At 54.1% G+C, this 19,447-nt stretch overlaps 1 protein-coding gene across 2 annotated transcripts; it reads right to left on the bottom strand.

The window, feature by feature from the left end:
* Positions 1–1,996: 1,996 nt before the first annotated feature.
* CDR2L (cerebellar degeneration related protein 2 like) lies at positions 1,997–15,826 on the bottom strand. 2 transcript variants are annotated; one of them, XM_042916784.1, is made up of 6 exons: positions 15,669–15,826; positions 6,730–6,842; positions 6,316–6,436; positions 5,991–6,184; positions 5,550–5,714; positions 1,997–4,619 (listed from the first exon to the last, which is right to left on the bottom strand). In XM_042916784.1, exons 1-6 carry the CDS (start codon positions 15,742–15,744, stop codon positions 3,651–3,653), a joined length of 1,638 nt encoding a protein of 545 aa, XP_042772718.1. In that variant the 5' UTR covers positions 15,745–15,826; the 3' UTR covers positions 1,997–3,650. The 2 variants fall into 2 exon arrangements, with proteins under 2 accessions (XP_042772718.1, XP_042772719.1); XM_042916785.1 differs by lacking the exon at positions 5,991–6,184 and having other exon boundaries at positions 6,288–6,436.
* Between the last annotated feature and the right edge of the window lie 3,621 nt (positions 15,827–19,447).

The following is a 19,447-nucleotide window of genomic DNA, read 5'->3' as shown; positions in this document are numbered from 1 at the left end:
AAACAAATTCCACCTCTGAGAAAGGTCCAAAGTAGAGGACGCACTGTTTGGAAACAGCTAAGTGTTGCCTAAATTACTTTATTGAGAGGCAATGTGATTAATAAAAACAGCCCAATAGATGATTAGTGATTGTTAGTAATCCTAGTGGTTGTTTTGTAATAAGGGTTCTATTTTTAGTAAAAGCACTATTACCTTGAAAAATATGCCCTAGGGGATGCTGGCGGTTTGAAACAGGAGATTGTCATCAAATACAGGCTTTACCACTCCAGCCTCATTGCTACAGGCATATTCTTTAGGAGGGAATAAACTCCTTCCTGAGCACTGGCTTTGTGAAAGCAAACTAGAAAGGGAATGACAATTAACATAAACCTTTTGGGCTGTAGGCTGGAAGGGGGATCTCTTGGGTCCCTCCCTGTCTTAGTCCCAAGACCTCAGAGGGAACAGAGGCATCTCCATGGTGACTGGAATAAACTGCTCAAGGGAGCAAAGCCAGGAACTCACTCAGGTCGACAGCTCTGGGATTATGAATAATAAAGTCAGCACCATTCCAAGGCGATAGCTCTGAAGCTGGGCTCCAGGCCTGTTCCTGACACAGAGTGATAGAAAAAAGGAGCTGTAGGTTTCCATGGCCCCAAATAAACACAGCCTGCTCAGGCCATCTGGTGGCCTGGATTCTGGGAGAGGAGGGGGGTAGAGGAGAGAGAGACAAGCTACCCTGGGGTGGAGAGAAGAGCAGCTGGCAAGCTCCTCTCACCTGCTGCTGTCCCGAACCATCCAGAATAGAGGCCCTTCTGGAAGAAATGGGCCTGAGAGGTGCCACCTGTTCCCTTAAAAAGGTGGGCACTGAAGGCTGAGGCCTGCCTTCTCCTCCTTTCCCTCCTTTGTCCTCCACAGGCTGAAATGGTGCTTCAAGAAGGGGACATTCACAGGGGCAAGAGGAAAGAAGGGAAAAGAATAAAGCACCACCAGGCCATTCCCGGCAGCTCGGGAGCTTGCAGGTACCAGGCCTTCTCTATGGCCTGTGAGTTGGGGGATCACTACCTTGTGGGGACCCACAGGGCCTTCCTTTCTTCTTTTCTGGACTGCCCTGAGTCAGACTGGCTTTTAAAACTGAACATGACAAAGAGCTAGAGAATGTGAAATATTGCATAGTGGAATTGGTGAGTTGTAGGTTTGGATATATATTTTTTAAGTTTATTTATTTATTTTGAGAGAGAGAGACCGCGCAAGCAGGGGAGAGGCAGAGAGAGAGAGAGAGGGAGAGAGAGAATCCCAAGCAGGCTCCTCATTGTCAGCAAAGAGCCTCAGGTGGGGCTCCAACTCAGGAAATCGTGAGATCATGACCTGAGCAGAAACTGAGAGTCAGATACTTAACCGACTGAGCCACCCTGGTGCCCCGGGTTTAAATATTTCTACGTGACTTCGAATTACTAACTTAACCTCTAAGCCTCAGAATCTCCATGAGTAAAACAGAGATTTTAGAGCTGCCTCCTAAGGCTGCTGAAGGTGCTAAGCACGCGAAAGCACTCAGCACTGCCTGGCACAAAGTCAGCAGGCAACAAAGTTAGCTGCTGCTAAGGGATGATAAGGAACTTCTTTTTACTTTCAGAGATCGGGTGGCTTTTACTTTTTGTTTCTCTGCAGCACTGGGGTGGGAAATCCAGTCTTACTAGCTCTATTCCGGATGCTAAGACCACCTTCCTCTCCCCATCCAACACCCCCCACCCCCTGGGGGCAGGGCAGATAGAGTGTGCCTCCTGGCAGGAGTGAGTGGGCAATTCTGCCTCATTCTTCCAGGAACCTGCTTCCTTCACCACCACCTGCTATCTGCCTGGTCCCCAGAAAACACCCCTAGGCTTTCAGCTGTTTGGCTGCAAATCCCCTGGGAGTGGAGCTCAGGACTCTCAGCTCCCCGATCCCCAGAGCTGTGTGATGAGAGGTGGGGGTGTGAGATGCACAGAGACAGGACCATGGCCCCAGGGCCATTTCTGCTTTTAGAATACTGGTGCATTTTTTATTAAAGAAGAGAATAAAGCATTTGTAAATATATTTCTCTCATGTATACTTCAAAGGTGACGCGCTGGTCGGCCGCTACAGAACTGGGGAGCAAACAGGCAGGAGCCCTTCCCCCACCCTATCCCCTCCACCCTAGATGACAGAGACACATGGAGGGCTGGGAGCTGCCCAGCTCCAAAGGACAAAGGGCTCCAAGATGTGTGAACGGAAGGACCAGCCGACAGCGCTCATCACAGTGCTGCCCAGAGAGCAGGGTGGCGCCTCCAGGGAGGTCGGGCATGCTTGTTACGAAAACCCCTTTACCCCTTAGAAACAGATAAGGCATGAAGGTCCCTGCTGGATTCCCAGCAGAGGCCAGGGCTGCCGCCTTCCGCGGGGCTAGGTAGCTCCTCTATTTTCTAGGATCTCAGGATGGGTAGCAGAAGGAACTGGAAGCCCCGAGGAACTGCTCAGGGCAAGCTGGAGGCCTGGACATCTCTTAGCTGAAGCTGGACTTTCTGAAGCCTTAAAAAGTTTAGCCTGTGACCCAGCTGGGTCCTCAAAAGACCCCCACAAAGGTGAGAGGTTAGGAACAAGCATTTTACGGGAGGGGGGAGACATGGTCTCCGCCAGGTCCCATTTCAATACTGTTCAGGACAGGGTGGGAAATCTTGGGGAGTCCCCCGTGAAGGGGGAGCAGGGGCGGATGCTAGGACCACTGGCTGGTGGCACACACCTGGGACATTCTGGGGGCAGCAGTCATGATCTGAGGAGGGGTCGGCCTGTGGGGAGCATGGGAGTGAATGAGACACATCATGGTCCCTGAGATGGGGGCAGGCAGAGGCTAAGCTCGGCAGGTCAGAGGTGGCGTGCAGAGATGGGGGCTCCCCACCATCCAGACTCCTGGAAGGCTTAACGGCCGGAAGGCATTTCCAGGGCTGGAGCCCCAGGAGGCTGGCTGTGAGGGAAGCAGGTGCACTGTTCATGTATGGCTGCCGAGGGGCTCTCTGTTCCCCTCCTCTGATTGGCTACAGATCTGCAGTGGGCTGAGGGTCTCTGGGGAGAAGCCCGCCTCACCAGGGCTGGAGTTGGGGGCACTCGGGGCCTGGCTGAGGCTCTGCATGGCAGGGGCTGTCTCTGACCTAGTCAGGACTCTGGGGGATGGGGCAGCTGGTGCTAAGGGGATGACAGCGTGTCACAGCTGGGAGAAGCAGTGGGTGGTCCAGGAGACCCCTGGAACCAGCAACAGCTGGCTCTGGGATCCTCCTTCAAGTGTTTCCAGTTGTGGGAAGGGGTCAGGGAGACCTTGCATTGCAAATCTCCAAAAAAAAAAAAAAAAAAAAGAAAAGAAAAAGCCAAATAGTCCAGAATGGCTTTCAGAAGCCTGGCCGCGAATCTGAGAGCAAGGCTCAGGGTCAGGAAGCCAAGGGCTGGGGAGCTGGGAATCCCCGGGGGAATGGGGATGTTTGGCTTTGAAACTCTTAGCTGCGTCTTTGGGCTGACGCAGGATGGTGGAGGGTTCTGGGCGATCCGGGAGGTGTTGGACACCTCCCAAGTCAGCAGAGAACAGAATGGGTCCCCCCCCACCTCCCCACGCTCCCTGGGCCAGGCAGCAGCCTCCACTGGGCTATATTGCTGCTAAAGGGCTCCCTCACTCACCAGAGGCTGCATAGCCCAGGCACGAGAGGCCCTGTGACCTGACCCTGGGGGGAGGCTGCAGGCCGGGAAAGGGTCACTTGCTGCTGTGCGTCTTCACTTTGGTGGCATTGATGTCGGCCTTGGTCTTCTGGATTCTGGAGAAGATCTCTTTGAAGAGCGCCTTGTACTCGGGCTGGCTCTGCTCCAGCCGCTTGTCCACAGCCTCCACGTGCTGGCTCAGGCTCTTCTCGCCCACCCTGGCCTCCCCCTGGCCCTCCTCGCCCCCGCGAAGGTCTCTCCACGAGCTGTCGCGGGAGATGGGCCGCGAGGTCTGCACGCCAGCATGCCGCACCCCGGCGCCGTGCTGCCGGCACTTGCTCAGCAGCTCCTCGTACTTCTCGAGCAGCGCGTGGTACTGCTCGTCCACTTCCCGCAGGATGGACATGCCCCGCTTGCGCACGCTGTTGGCGTGCAGCGTCAGGTTGCCCGCGTGCCGGCTGGCTGGGTCTTTGGCCACGATGGCGTTGAGCGCCGTGTCGCTGCAGCTCTTGCGGACGGCATGGCCCGGGGAGGCGGCCGGAGAGGAGACGCCGTCCTGGGCGGCCGAGTCGTCCCCGCTGCCGGGCTGGGGGTCGTCGGCCTCCGGGGCCTGGGTGAGGGGCGCGAGCAGGGCCTCGGCCAGGTGGTCCTCCCGGCCCAGCAGGTAGGTCTTCGCCTGCTTCATCTGCTGCAGCTCCAGCAGCTCGGCCTCCAGCTCCTGCACGCGGAGGCGGCAGCCCTCCATCTCGCACAGCTGCCGCTCCAGCTCCGCGTACTCCTGCAGCACCGCCGCGTACTCGCGCTCCGCCCGCTCCTTGCGCTGCCGCTCCTGGCCCACCTGGGAACGCAGCACACCCACCAGCGTCTGCAGCCGCTCGTTCTCCTGCTCCAGGGGCCGCGGGCCCAGCTCCAACGAGGAACTGTGCAGGCGGAAGGCATCCTCGCACCTGACGGGGAGCAGGCCGGCAGACATCTGGTCACGGCCAAGGTCCCGGGTCCAGCTCCCCACCCTTAACACATCTCCCGGCCAACGGGCACGATCGTCTGTCTGCTCCTCTGGAGCCACCCTCCGCCCTTTCTCTCCCTGCTCTCTGCCCTGGGCGGCTGACCACGGTGACCTGCGTCAGCCAGGTTTCTGCTCTCTCCTGAGCTCGACCAACGGGAGCCACAGGCAGCAGGTCCGAGCGTGGGAGCAGAGGGAGGTCAGGGAAGGTCTTCCCCAGATTCCTTCCCTGGTTAGTGCTGGCCAGGCGGCACCTGCTTGCCTTCCAGTAACCTCCTTCCCCTGGCCCCTTCAGGCCTAGGGGGGACAGCGGCCCCTCACTGTCGCAAGCCTGGCGTGCTGCAGTGTCCCTGTGGTCTCCCCACACCTTGTCCACACCCCTTCATCCATCACGCCTCAGTTACTCCGTGCAAGGTGCTGTCCCCTGCCAGGACCTTTACTGAAACACCCACTAAACACACAATAGGTATTTTTATCTTAAGAGGTCATCCTGTTAAGGTTTACTGAGAACTGAGAGGTGTAGTGGTTAACTCCTCCTGAGTTAGAATTCTGGCTTAGTAAAGAGGCGACCTTGGATAAGCTCACATAACCTCTGGGCTTCCGTTTCCTCATCTGAGTAGTGGGGATGATAACACATACCTCGCGGGACTGCCACGGGAATGAAAGCGCTGCGAGTGGTGGGCACACGGCCAAGGCTCACTAAATGCCAGCTGCCGCCTGTTGTTGGCAACAGGATCAGCCCCTCCAACAGCCTGACGATGCACCAACTCTCATTCCCACCTGCCGCCTGGCGCCCACCCTCTCCTTCCTCCGGGACTCGGGGACGCCGCGCAGGGTCCGGACTGCCCCCCACCCCCGCGGCACCCTCGCCTACCGGGGACTGGTGCACAGCTCCTTGAGACAGGGGAAGGTGTGGATGGTGCGCCTGCGTTCCCGCTTCTCCCGGCGTGCTCGCAGCTGCTCCAGGCCCCGCAGCTGCTCCACCTGGGCCTGCAGTTCCTCCACCTGGGCCTGCAGGCGCTCGATGGTCTCCGTCAGCCTGGGGGTGGGGTGGGGGACATACATGGGAGGGTCTTCAAGGGACAGGGCCAGCCCTCCTCGCTGCAGCCCTGGAGGGACTGGGGGTGGAGGTGGGGACAGATGGGCAACCTTGGGCCCCGCTTCCTGGTGCTGAGGTCAGAGGGAACTCCCTGTGTGCCCGAGGACCCGCCCGGCCCCTCCAGGGCTGAGCTGACCATCCTCCCTGTGCCACCTCAGTTCCTCCTACACCCTTCGAGCCCTTATCACCCTGCACGGCAGTAAGATATTTACATGCCTGCCTTCCCGCCCAGGCTGTGAGCTCCCAAGGGGAGGGAATGTCTCTCTGTATCCCCGTCACTGTGTCCGCAGTGCCTGAACAGAGCCTGGTATCTAGCTGGTGCTTCAAGAAGGGCTGTGGCCTGAACGTGAAACCCACCACAGTTGACAAGGGCGATCTCACCACCATCCCGGGGTCCCAGGCCCGGGTTTCTGGGAGAAGGAGCATGAGTCACACCCACCAGACCATATGCCCGCCGGCAACCCAACCTGACCTCCCCCTCGCTCGCCCCCCAGCCCGCCACCCGGCCCTCACCCATGGATCTTCTGCTGGGCAGCCTTACTCTCCAGCACCAGCTTCTGGTTGGTCAGCTCCAGGTCGCGGGCTGTCAGGTCCAGCTGTTCGTACACTTTGGCATGCTGCTCATTCATGTGCCGCAGCGTGTCCAGCTGCTTGGTTAGGTACTGGAGGGGAGAAGGCGGACAGGGCTGGGGACGGTGTGCTCACGTGGGCCATTCTCCTACTTCTAGGAACACGTTTGCCTGGAGGTATTGGTCTGCAGCAGGGGGGCGGGTAATGATGGTGGAGCAACGGCTGCCTGGGATAGTTGTACAGGTTGTGAACCGGCAAGAGGCTGTAGGGCCAAGGCTGCATCCGCTAAGAGGGCACCTTTCCCTAAGTTATACAAGGGCATCACAGGCCAAGGGGTCCACAATGCGGGGGGGGGAGCACGTGCAGGGCCTCCGTGGCCCCTCACCTCGATCTCCTGCACTTGCTCCTCATTGGTGGCATACATCTGCTGCAGAGACTCCTCCAGCTCCTTGTTCCTCTCCAGCAGGGTCTTCCCCAGCTCTGCGGCCAAGTGCAAGTCTAGTGGAGAGGGGGCAGAGGGTGGGAGAAACATGAGCAGCTGAATGGGCTCAGAGGACTCCCGGGAACGTTCCGAGCATTCACTCTGTGCCTTCGGGACTCCAAGACAACCGGGACACGAGCTGGCCTCAGGGAGCCCGCAGGTCTGGGAGTGGATGAAAGCCGGGAGCGAAGACTTTACACTGACCGTCGCTTCTGCCTGCAGTGTCCTCTCCCCAGACACTCCCAAGCCTCATCCCTCCTCACCTTCCAATCTGTGCTTAAATGTCACCTTCTCCAGGAGCCCTTCCCTGACCGCTGACTCAAAACCACACCCTCCCCTGCCTCATACTCCCTCTCTGTTTAATTTTTCTCCTTCGCGAGTATCACCATCTAACTTACCAATTTGCTCATTTATCGTGTTCATGTCCCCCCCCCCCCGCCCCCGACTAATTGTAAGCTCAGAGGGCAGAGATTTTGCCCATTTTGTTCACTGATATCCCAGGCCCTGCAACAGCAGGGGCATAATAAATATTTTCTGAAAGAACGAGTGAGAGGAATGTGCTAAGAGAATCGACAGACGTGGGGCCAAGTGCCCTGGGATGATAGGTAAGGGAGAGCTCACTCTTCCTGGGATCAGTGGGAGGCTCAGGCAATGGGCAGCTTTGGGTTTGGAAGGGTGACTAGGAGCTCGCCGCGCGGCGAAGGAAACAGAAAGACTTGCTGGGTATTAGAATCGGATGAGGGGCGCCTGGCTGGCTCAGTCAGTAGAGTGTGTCACTCTTGATCTCGGAGCTGTGACTTCAAGCCTCAGGTTGGGTGTAGGGATTACTTAAAAATAAAAAAAAAATCTTAAAAAAAAAAGAATAAGCTATGCCTTTATTTAAAAAAAAAAAAAAAATTGGATGAGGCTTCAGAGCTCTTTGGCCCAACCTCCTTATTTCATGGAGGCCAGGCTGGAGAAGGAGACAGAAGAATGACCCATCCAAGGTTATGGCCACACTGGAAGCAGAATTCAGGTCTCCCGGCCCTGGTTGGGGACCATCTGGTCCTAGTGACATGCACCCCTCTCAGAAACCTCCTTTCTCTGGGCAGCAAAACCATCATCCTCTTCCCCCCCCCCCCCCCCCAGCAGCCCTGATTCTTGTACCCTAGGACTGGAACGTGCTCTCCCCTCCCCCAGCCAAAGGTGCATGAACACTGTCAGAGGGGCAGTCAGGGAGGGGGTCTAGCCTGTTTCTGGGGGGCTGTGTGGTGGGGGGGAGGATTAAAAGGAAGTGGCAGGTGCTGGTATTCCTAAAAATTCTCTTTAGTGGGTGTGGAGTTGTGTGAGGGCCCCTAGACATTTGGAGTAGATATTCCTCCGTATATATGCCTCATTCTTCTTAGAAACAAGGGAAATAACATACTTATTATCATAAAGGAAAAATGTATTATTTCTTTTATTTATATATATTAAAAATTGTTTTAATGTTTATTTATATTTGAGAGAGAGATAGTGCTTGAGTGGGGAGGGGCAGAGAGAGACGGAGACAGAATCTGAAGCAGGCTCTAGGCTGTGAGCTGTCAGCACAGAGCCTCACGTGGGGCTCGAATTCATGAACTGTGAGATCGTGACCTGAGCCAAGGTCACTGACCGAGCTACCCAGGTGCCCCTATATATATATATTATATATATACACATATACACGCACACAGACACAGACACACACACACACACACACACACACATATATATTTTAATGTTTATTTCCTTATTTGGAGAGAGGGAGAGAGTGCGGTGCGCGAATGGGGGTAGGGGCAGAGATAGAAGGAGACAGAATCCGAAGCAGACTCTGCATAGTCAGCACAGAGCCTGATGCAGGGCTCAAACTTGCAAACCCCGAAATCATGACCTGAGCCAAAATCTGATGCTTCACTGACTAAGCCACCAAGGCACCCTGAGGGAGAAAAAATCTTAAGCAGACTCCACGCTCAGAGTGGAGCCCGATGTGGGGCTCAGTCCCACAACCCTGGGATCATGACCTGAGCCCAAATCAAGAATCAGATGCTTACCAGACTGAGTCACCCAGGCACCCCAAGTTGCTGTGCACTTTAAATGAGTGAATTAGGGGCGCCTGGGTGGCGCAGTCGGTTAAGCGTCCGACTTCAGCCAGGTCACGATCTCGCGGTCTGTGAGTTCGAGCCCCGCGTCAGGCTCTGGGCTGATGGCTCGGAACCTGGAGCCCGTTTCTGATTCTGTGTCTCCCTCTCTCTCTGCCCCTCCCCCGTTCATGCTCTGTCTCTCTCTGTCCCAAAAATAAATAAAAAAAAAAACAAAAAACAAAAAACAAAACGTTGAAAAAAAAATAAATGAGTGAATTAGATGGTGTGTGAATTACATCTCAAAAAAGCTGTTAAAAACAAAAACAAAAAACCACAAAAAACAAAACAAAACACTTTAGGCAGTTTAATCCAGAGACAGAGACTGATGTTAGGGAGCAAGGCCCTTAAAGAGGTTGGTGATAGGCTCTGATTGGGTTTACAAGGCTCTTTTCTTTTTAATTTTTTTTTTAACGTTTATTTATTTTTGAGACAGAGGGAGACAGAGCATGAATGGGGGAGGGTCAGAAAGAAGGAGACACAGAATCTGAAACAGGCTCCATCCAGGCTGTCAGCACAGAGCCCAGAGACCGATGTGGGGCTTGAACTTACAGACTGCGAGATCATGACCTGAGGCAAAGTGGGCCGCTTAACCGACTGAGCCACCCAGGCGTCCCAGCCTCTTTTCTTTTTAAAATCACTTTAAGGTTTGTGTTAAGTGTACTTGATGTGAAAAATCAAGCAGCACAGAAAGGTTAAAAATGGTGACCAAAAATTACTTGGAAATGTACCTCACATATTCTTAGATCTATAACTGGGAAGTCCATAAACAAATGGATATGGCCTCAGATGGTTATGACAGAATGGTTATTTGTAAGTAATACAAGTTACAGTCTGTGTGTGTGGCATGAGAGGAGAGGGGAGGAAGCAGGTAGATGAAAATGCCCCATTTAGAGAAAGATGCTGGTCACATGCTGGTCACCATTCTTATAAACAGCTCTCTGGGCTTAAAGCAGCTATAGGTACAATTTTGTATGAACAGGATGTTTTTTGTACCTGCTTTTTTCACTTAACAATTTGGCATAGGGGTGCCTGGGTGCCTCAGTTGGTTAAGCGGCCGACTTCGGCTCAAGTCACGATCTCGTGGTTTGTGGGTTTGAGCCCCGCATTGGGCTCTGTGCTGACAGCTCAGAGCCTGGAGCCTGCTTGGGATTCTGTGTCTCCCTCTCTCTCTGACCCTCCCCCATTCATGCTCTGTCTCTCTCTGTCTCAAAAATAAATAAATGTTAAAAAAAATTTAAAAAAAATTAAAAAAAACAATTTGGCATAAAGAGTTGTGTCCACATATATCTACATGGCCACTTTTAGTGGATGTGAATATTCTATTGTATACAAGTCCCCAATAGCCACCCCTAAATATTGTTGTTGGAATTTTATGTATTTCCATTCCCCCCCCCCCGTTGAAAATGAAACTACACAAAAATTCATAGTACAAAAATCTTTGTGCAAATCACTGCCTATATCCCGAAGATACTTTCCCAGAAACAGAATTACCAGGACAAAGGGTAGGCCTACTTGATTCATTCTGCCAAAACGCTGTCCAGAAAACTTGAGTCTTTTCCCCATCAAGAGCTCGTTCCTTGAAACATCCCTCAATCTAGGCTGATGGTATAAATCCAGATCAAGATGTACAAGGGCAACTCTTCTGGGGCCGATGTGATGTGGTCCAGGGATTCAGGTCTTTAATGCTTTCCCTGTTCAGACAGTGATCCGTCAAGAATCCCCAGAGGACAGAGGGTCTCTATAGCCCCTCCTAGCGAGTTTCATAAATACGGTTGTTTCAGCTGAGCCCCTTGCTTGGCACCAGACGGGTCTGGGGAGGGGGTTTTCTTCTCAGAAGAGCCCCAGACAGCAGTGGCTCACAGTGGGCATTTTGAGAGCAGGACCTCAGGCTTTTTGTCAGCCAAAGCTGGGGGTAGGACTGATATCACCTCATGAAAGCGAGGGGCCTGGCTAGCCATGGGGCCTGGACAAAAGGCCAGGCTGCCCGTCAGGAACAAGCCTGGAGTCTGCTCCCACACATAAAGGTAAGGTTTTGAAACAGCCAGAGTGGAGTCTCCAGGCCGGGCCTATGCCAGGAACGCGGGGCCCTGTGCCCGGATGTCATCTGGAGTTTCCCAGACAAGTGCAAAGCTGCTATCCTGAGCAAGACTGCAAAAACTTAGCCCGGGAAAACACAAGCTGCTCTCCTAAACAGCTACCTCAGCCATTAAGAAAAAGAATCACATAGGGGGCGCCTGGGTGGCTCAGGTCACGATCTTGCGGTTCATGGGTTCGAGCCCTGTGTCAGGCTCTCTGCTGACAGCTCAGAGCCAGCAGTCTGCTTCCGATTCTATGTCTCCCTCTCTCTTTTTCTCTCTGCCTCTCCCGCCCTCACTCTCTCTCTCAAAAATAAATGAACATTAAAAAAGAAAAAAGAAAAATGATCCTGTAGATCTCAGAAGAAGCTTCAGCTTTGAGGAATTAACATCTGATGACGATGGCAAGAAAAACCAGGTGCCTGATACAGACCAGTAGGGGAATGGGCCACTTGCAGTATGAATTTATTCATTATGAGTTGGGCAGAAGTCTACAAAGTGTGAAGGCCTCTGGACCCGTCCGTCCACAAAGTGTGAAGTCTGCCGTTTAACGTCGTACAACTGCAGCCCTATGTTATGTCGAGGGCTCAGTGGAAATTCGGGAGCCCAGCAAGACCACCGCTAGCTGGCGATGAGGGAGCCATAGCGCCTTCCTACTCTCTGTAATGTGATGGCGAACGTTTGGCTCACCCCCAAACAGTATCAGATAACTCAGGTATAAATGAAAAACAACAGAAGGCCACGTTCACCAGTGTTTTCTCCCTCGGGAACTGTCAGGGGGGGTCTGTGAAGAGGCCACTGCTACTGATGCCGGCCCCTGTGTTGGCCCTGGGGCACAGGCTCCACGGCTGATCTGCTTGGCGTTCCCGCAGCTTAACCTAGAGTCCGAGACTTCAGGCTCCAAAGCTGAGTGAAGAAAGGTCAAGAACAACTGCATTTGATGCTTTCCCTTCCAGGTGAGCACGTGAGCTGGGCGTGCGTATTCCTGCCGCTGGCCGGCTGGGCCAGCTGCAAGTCATGCTATAAACCAGCGACATAGAAGCTTGCGCTGCAAAGGCTCCGCATGGAACCAGGCCGCCCAATGACTCAGGGGTGGGGAGGAAGGGAGCACAATAGAAGCTGTCTGGGGTGGGAGAAAAATCTCAGAGAGTGTCTCGGGGAAACTGGATGACAGTGCAAGCTAAGCTGGTCAAAGCTGCCAGGAGGGATCACAGGAGAGGTCTAGAAGGTGCAGAGCAGGGGACTGGCTGGAGCCAAGCGCTGGGGACGGTACACCAGCTAGCAGAGGCCTGGCGGTGTCTCCGGACTCCGGGTGGAGTGCGGTTCTCCCTGGACCAGGGGTGGGGGAGGCCCGGGGGTGGGAGAATGGGAGAGCTGGCTAAGGAGGAAGTAGAAATCGGAGTAATAAACAGTCTGTTATGGCCAGATTAATGGTCACACTGGACCAAGCTGGGGAAGTTACCGAGTCTGAATAGGCATCTCCCCTGGACCCTGGGCCCTGGAGTTTTCTGGGGTCTCCTGTGGTGGGTTTCGGCAGTGTTGCCCTCTGAGTGCCTGCTGATGTGTTCCCCATGAGCCCCAGAGGCCTGAGAGGGAGTGGCCAGCAGCCAAGGGAATGTCTCTGAAAAGAAACCCTGAAATCCCACTGTCCCCACCGGTTGGGGTTGGGGTGTGGCCCCATAGACTCTGGAGCAGAGAGGTGGGAAAGGGACAGGGGACAGGCACAGGGAGGAAGGAACAAAGATAAAGGCGGTGAGAGGAGAAGATCTATCACCTGGCAGGGCTGCGGGTTTCTGCTTACAACCTCCAGGGCATGAATGTCGGGAACTCTGGGTCCACACAATTGGGGTCCGGTCACCTCCCTCTCCTTGTCATGTCAGAGCTCTTGCCCAAGGCTGAGACTCAAGGTCAGGCACCCAGGGCTTCACATCTGTGACTCAGCAGCCATCTCTCGGCATGGAAAGAGGTACCAAAGGCCCACCATGCCTGGTCCAAGGTCGAGGAGGGAGGCGGGCAGAGAGGGAGAGGCGGGAGAGAGCCAGTGTGCTTAACAATCAATGGCTTTTTCTATTTTTACAGGTGCTTGTGTCAGTGGGCGGAAGGAACATGGTGAGGATCTAGGACCTTGCTTGTCCCAACTGCCTCCCTCCACTGGGACAGAACGGAATCAAAGTCAAACAGCAGGCCAAGCTTCCAGAAAGTAAAATTGAGGTCTGCCCCCAGGGCAGGGGGGAAACAAACACAGAGGGGAGATCCAGCTGGCTGAACAAACCACTTCCTGAGCCACTCAGAGGCAACCAGGGAGCAGCTGGGCAGGAGAGAATTTGGGGGTTGGATGCAGGGAAGGGGGATGTTACAGGCACCTGAACCCCAGTGTAGCTGGCCTTCGGCCGACGCTTCGCACCCCCATCCAGCTCTCTGTGCCGGGCTCTAGGAGGTGGTGCTGCACTGGCTGGGCCTGAGGCTTCCTCTGAACCCACCCCTGGCACTCTAGAAGCTCCTACTTTCTAGTCACACGTGGTCTTTTCATGTTGCTCTGTGCCTTCGTACGCCATCCACTCTGCCTACAATGCCCAGGCAGCCCTTATTCAACCCTCCAGCTCAGAGGGTCCTTTGCATCAACCTTTATGAGTCTTACACCAGAAGGCCCTCTGTCTCTGCTCTCATTGCCTTCTGCCCTCACCCAGGGCGAACAGACATTTGTGTTTTTTTGCTCAAGAAGTCCAATTTCTTCTGACACTGCCTCATTTCTGGTTTCCCTCCTTGTTCCTGGACCCTGGCTACTGGGGCTACAAAGCAAGGCCAGCTGCTGCAGACCAGCATGGCCATCCCCTACCCTAGCCCCAGAGCATGGCAGCCCGGCCCCGCTCAAGTCTCGACACCTCTCGCTCTCCAGAAGCAGTGTATCTCCCACCCCTACTCCCTGGCTCCTTCCTCCCACATCTGGGCCGGGCACAATGCCAGAGACTTTGTTAGGGGTGCGGGAACGAAATGAGACAGCAACAATATCAGCATCAGCCTCTCAGGAAGCCATCTTCCCAGGAGCTCAGCTTCCAATCTTTCCATCTAGGCCTGCCTCTTCCATGAAGCCCTCTTACCGTATCCTAACACCCACACTTAGTTACAGGCCCACCTCTACCTGCCAGGGTGCACCCAGGAGGCCAGGGCTGGGACTGTTCCCAGCTCCCAGGACGGTGTCTGACACTTAAATGTCAGCCTGATGGGTGTGTGTGGGATGCAAAATTTGGGGGGTAATGCCCAGGATGGGGGACCGGGCTGTCACAGCCAGTATTGGACATCATACTCCAGGCAGGGAGGCTGAGGTTAGACTCTAGGGTGAAGAATATGGCAGAGTTCAGCCCAGCACCCCCAGTCCCACACTGGTCCCCCAGAGACCGATTAACCCACCACGCTCCTGAGTACAAGGACAGTCTCATCTACCAGCAAATCTGGCCACGTGGGGATGCGGGTCAGGGCCAGGAATCAAAGGCTCCAGGATCTGGTCAGATGCCTCACATGAGGGCAAAGCTAGGCATCTGGGGTCCCATGGATAGGCCACTCAGAGCATGGGGTGTTAGTAGACACTGAACCAGAGTTGTGTCCACACACCCGCCTGGCTTGCTGGGTGACAGTGGTCACTTCTCCTGGACACGTTTCCTTGCCCCTCCAGCTCTAACCATCCAAGAATGAGGCACTTTGGGGGAAGAGAGGGTGGATTCGACTGTATTCCAGCAGACCTTGGCCCTGACCCTCTTAGGCCTCCTCCTCCTTCCTGTCCTACAGCTCCACCCCCTGTTTAGAGTGATGTCACGTTGGCCACCTCATCACCAGATTCTAACCCCCTTCCAGCCACCCTCTCTACGCTCAGATGGGAGTGGGGGAGGTGGCTCCCCATTTACTCAGGCTGTAGTCTGGTGCATTGTTCAGAATGCCCAAACCTGGTTCCCTCCAACCACGAATCATTTGGGAAAAGGCGGGGAGGAAAAGGGCCTGGGGACCCCCTTCCCCTCGAGTCGTTTGGAGACTCCAAGTTTTTGCTGCTTCTTGGCCAGCAGGGTCCCCAAACCCCTATACCCTCCCTGGGTAGAGGGTAAAGAAGTTGGGGAAACTTTCTGGGAGCCTTAGAGCTCAGGAATCCTGGCAGGGGAGGGTGCCACCGGATTTGGAATGGGATAACTTTCCCCTACACACACACACACACACACACACACACACACACACACACACACTCACCATTCCTCTCAGCAAAACATAGCCAAGGAGCCACCTCCAGGCCTTCACAGACTTCTAGCCAGTACTCAGGCCCCCAATTATAGTAGGGGCGCCTGGGCAGTTCCTGCCTCTAAGATGAGGTGGGTGCTCTGGGGGAAGTATGCCCCTGTCGTTCGGGGAAAGAGAATGGCCGCTCCCCCCACTTTTGTGTGTCTCCGCCGGTCCCGCCCGGGTCTTCTCGGGCAGCGCTCCCTGTCTCCACGTCCCCATTCTCCAGACGCATCACCCTCGGAGTCCGGCGCTCCGGGTCCAGCCCAGCCCTCCCCGGGGTGATACTGCTCAACAATGGAGAAGCGGACAGGGGTCGCGGGGCGCACCCCGCTTTCCCCCGCCGCACCCACGCCGCCGTGCTCACCCTGTTCCAGGTCCTGCTGGTCGTACCAGGGCTCCTCCTCCTCTGTGAAGTCCTCCATCACGGCGGCTCTCCGCATGGCCCCGCGGGCGGCGGGCGGCAGGCGGGCGCTGCGGCGGCGCGGCTCAGGGCCGGGGAGCGGGGCCCGGGACAATGCGGCGGAGGCGGGCCGGGCCTCCCGCGTCGCGGACTCGGGCTGCAGTGCCCCCGCCCGCGCCGCGCCCCCTCGCCATCGGCCGCAGACCGGGAGCCCACGCGGGGCTGGCGCGCCGCCGCGGTCCGGCCCGGCCGGGGTCCTGCGGAGCCGGGGGCACCCGGCGGCGGCGGCACAAAGGGTGGAGGGGCGGAGACGGCGGGCCGGAAGGCGGCAAGGAGGGCCGGGGTCAGCCGGCACGTCTGGGGCGCTAGGAGTACGCGGGGGCCACGACGGGCGCCCGCTGCCCGGCTTCGGCCCGCGCTGCCCCCGGCCCGCCCGGCGACACCGGGAGCCGCCGCTGCATCTTGGCGGGGTCCACCCCGCGCTTCCCTAGCCGCCCGCTTCGCGGGGTGGGGCCGGCCGCCTCTGACCAATCGGGAAACGTATGCAAAGATGGAGGCGGGGCCGAGGGCGGGATCTCCTTGGTGTCTCGGTGGGTCAGTTGCTGATTGAACCTCACCCTCCCTCTACGTCCAACTCCTCCAACTATGGCTCAGTGTTTGAAATGATTTTATTTTGTTTACCTGCTGTTGTCTCTCTCTCTCTCCCTCCAGATCTCCTGAAAGCACAGTTCTTGCCTCTCCTGTTCACAGCTGGCTCTTCAGTGCCTAGAACAGGCTGGCCCACTGGTAGCTTCCATGGGCACTCTTTGAATGAATGAATGTTAATTTACAATCACCTTTAAGAAGTTGAGTGTTTGAATATTTGTGGCCGGAAACTTCAGGCCGGGAGTGGCGAAGTTTTAGGGTGTGTTACCTGCATTCTGGACCTTTCCCTTTAAGGTCCTGTTTCCCTCCCCTTCCCTCCCCTTCCGTATTCTATACCCAGTTATACCAGTTAAAGCCATACATGATTTCACCTTCTAATCATCCTTTCCTTAAAAGGGTCTCAAGCATTCATGTAACTGATTTTTATTGGACCCATCATGTGCTGGTACTGTTGTGGCATCCTGAGTATATCCAACTCTGAACATACGTGTCAAATATATCCAACAAAGGACTTGTATCCAGAATACAGAAAAAAATATCTGTAAGTCCAGTAGAAAAGTGGGTAAAAGACTTGACCAGGCACTTCACAAATGACCAAATGACCCAACAAACATGTGACAGGGTGTTCAACTTCTTTAGAAGGATCAACACTTGTAGGGGAAGAGAAAGGAAATGGGGTTTGCAGAGGTAGGAGTTGGGTTGAGAGGTGGCCTTGATAAAAGCCTTTCCCAACTCTGCACAGCTCCGGAATCTGAATCCAGAGAGATCCTTCAAAGCTATTCCAGTGGCAATGAGGAGAGGGCCTTTATATCCCTCCCCTCCCCCCCCCCCCCCCCCCCCCCCCCCCCCCCCCCCCCCGTCTTGCACATATCAACAAGTCATTGAATGGATGCAGGCGGTGAATGGGAATCAGTGCGGATCTTGGGCAAAGGAGCTCTTTTCAGCTCCTCTTTTCTTAGAGAGGGCTGACAGCTGAGGACTGTCAGCCAGCAGGCTTTCCAGCAGTTGGGGAAACATATCCTTCAGTCCTGAAAGGGAATCTGGGAGATGAATCACAGCATGCATCATATATGCACATCCTGTAATCTAACAATTCTGTTTCTTATATATGTGCAACAGAAGTATGTACATGGGGCATCTGGGTGGTTCAGTCCGTTGAGCGTCTGACTCTTGGTTTCAGCTCAGGTCATGATCTCACCTTCATGAGTTTGAGCCCTGTATTGGGCTCTATGCTGACAGTGCGGAGCCTGCCTTGGCATTCTTTCTCTCCTTCCCTCTCTAACCCTCCCTTGTGCTCTCTTTCTCTCTCACAAATAAATAAATAAACTTAAAACAAAAAAGAAATATGTACATCTGTTAGCAAAAGACATGTACAAGAATGTTCATAGCAGCACAACTGATAATAGCCCAAACTGGAAACAACCCAAATGTCCAACAATAGTCAATGAATAAAATGTGGTATCCATGTGCAATGGAATATTATATAGTACAAATAAAATGTTGAGTGAAAGATGCCAGGCACAAAAAAGTAAATAGTCGAATTGGCATCCTATTGTTTCTATAACAAGTTACCCTGAATTTAGCAACTTGAAACAACACAAACTTACTGACAGTTTTTTAGGTTAGAAGTCCAACATGGCTCTCACTGGCTGAAATATAGGAGTCTGCAAAGCTGTATTCCCTTCTGGAAGCTCTAGGGGAGAATCAGTTTCCATGAGTTTTCCACCTTCTAGAGGCCACCCCACATTCCTTGGCTCATGGCCCTCTTCCTCCATCTTCAAAGCCATCAACAGTAGGTTGCACCCTTCTCACACTGCATCATTCTGACTCTCTTCCGCTTTTTAAAGACCCTGTGATGACACCGAGGCTGCCCGATAAGCCAGCATAATCTCCCCATCTCAAGGTCCTTATCAATCACGTCTGCAAAGTTCCCTTTGCTATGCAAGGTAACGTATTTAAAGGTAACGATTAGGATGCGAGCATTTTTAGGGATCATTCTATTTACGTAAAGTTCAAAACTGGCAAAAAGGAATCTGATCAGGATAGTTTAGCTATGAGTGAGGATCCATGTGGGGAACTCTGAGGGGCTGGGGGTATTTTCTTTCCTGGCCCAGGTGCCGGTTACACAGGTGTGTTCCTTTGCGACAAATGTACACTTAGGATGTGTACATTTCTTTGAATATATGTTACATACGTTAATAACATAGTTTACCTAAGAAGAAAAATAAATCTTTGGTTGACACATAAGCAGTCTCTGTCCCTGTGCGGCTTTCCTTCTAGTGGGGATAAATAAATAAATTACTGCGACCTGTAACATGTGCCATGAAGGAAATTAACAGGGTTCTGGGAGAAAGTTTGGGGCAAGGTTTAGGTTTAGCATTCAGGAAAGACCTCCCTCAGAATGGGACATCTAAGCTAATACCTAAAGGATGCGATGGTGCCAGCCATGCCAAGCTCTGGGGGGAGAGTGTTCCAGGCAGAAGCAACAGCAAGGTCAAAGACCTTAAGGCAAAAAGAGCTTGACCTATATTAGGAACTGACGAAAGGCCAGTGTAACTGAGTGGAGTGGATGAAATGGGAGTTAGGGACAAGAGAATAAATTGGGATCCCCCCCGCAACTGGACAAGGCTTGTTATTTTCAGTTGTAAAAGATCGGTGGTGGGGCGCCTGGGTGGCTTAGTTGGTTAAGGGTCCAACTCTTGGTTTTGGCTCAGGTCACGATCTCTTGGTTCATGAGTTCAAACCCCATCTCGGGCTGTGTGCTAACAGTGCAGAGCCTGCTTGGGACTCTCTCTCTCTCCCTCGTTCTCTGCCCCTACCCTTCCCCTTTGCAAAATAAATAAATAAACTTTAAAAAAAAAAAGATCAATGGCAATTTTGGAGCATGAAGTGGAGGGGAGGGAGCAAGAGTGGAGGCAAGACTGGTTTGGAGACCTTTGTGATCATCTGGAAGGGAAGTAATGGTGGGATGGGCAAGGCTGGTAGCAGTGGAAATGGAGCAAGACGAGAAACATTTTGCATTTTGCGTGCAGATGAACTGACTGCCTTAGACTCCCGGCTCTAGTAACTGGGCGATAGTGATGCCATTTATTGAGCTG

This window comes from Panthera leo, chromosome E1, assembly GCF_018350215.1.
Source record: "Panthera leo isolate Ple1 chromosome E1, P.leo_Ple1_pat1.1, whole genome shotgun sequence".
Taxonomy (NCBI): domain Eukaryota; kingdom Metazoa; phylum Chordata; class Mammalia; order Carnivora; family Felidae; genus Panthera; species Panthera leo.
This window is presented reverse-complemented; position numbering and strand designations above follow the sequence as displayed.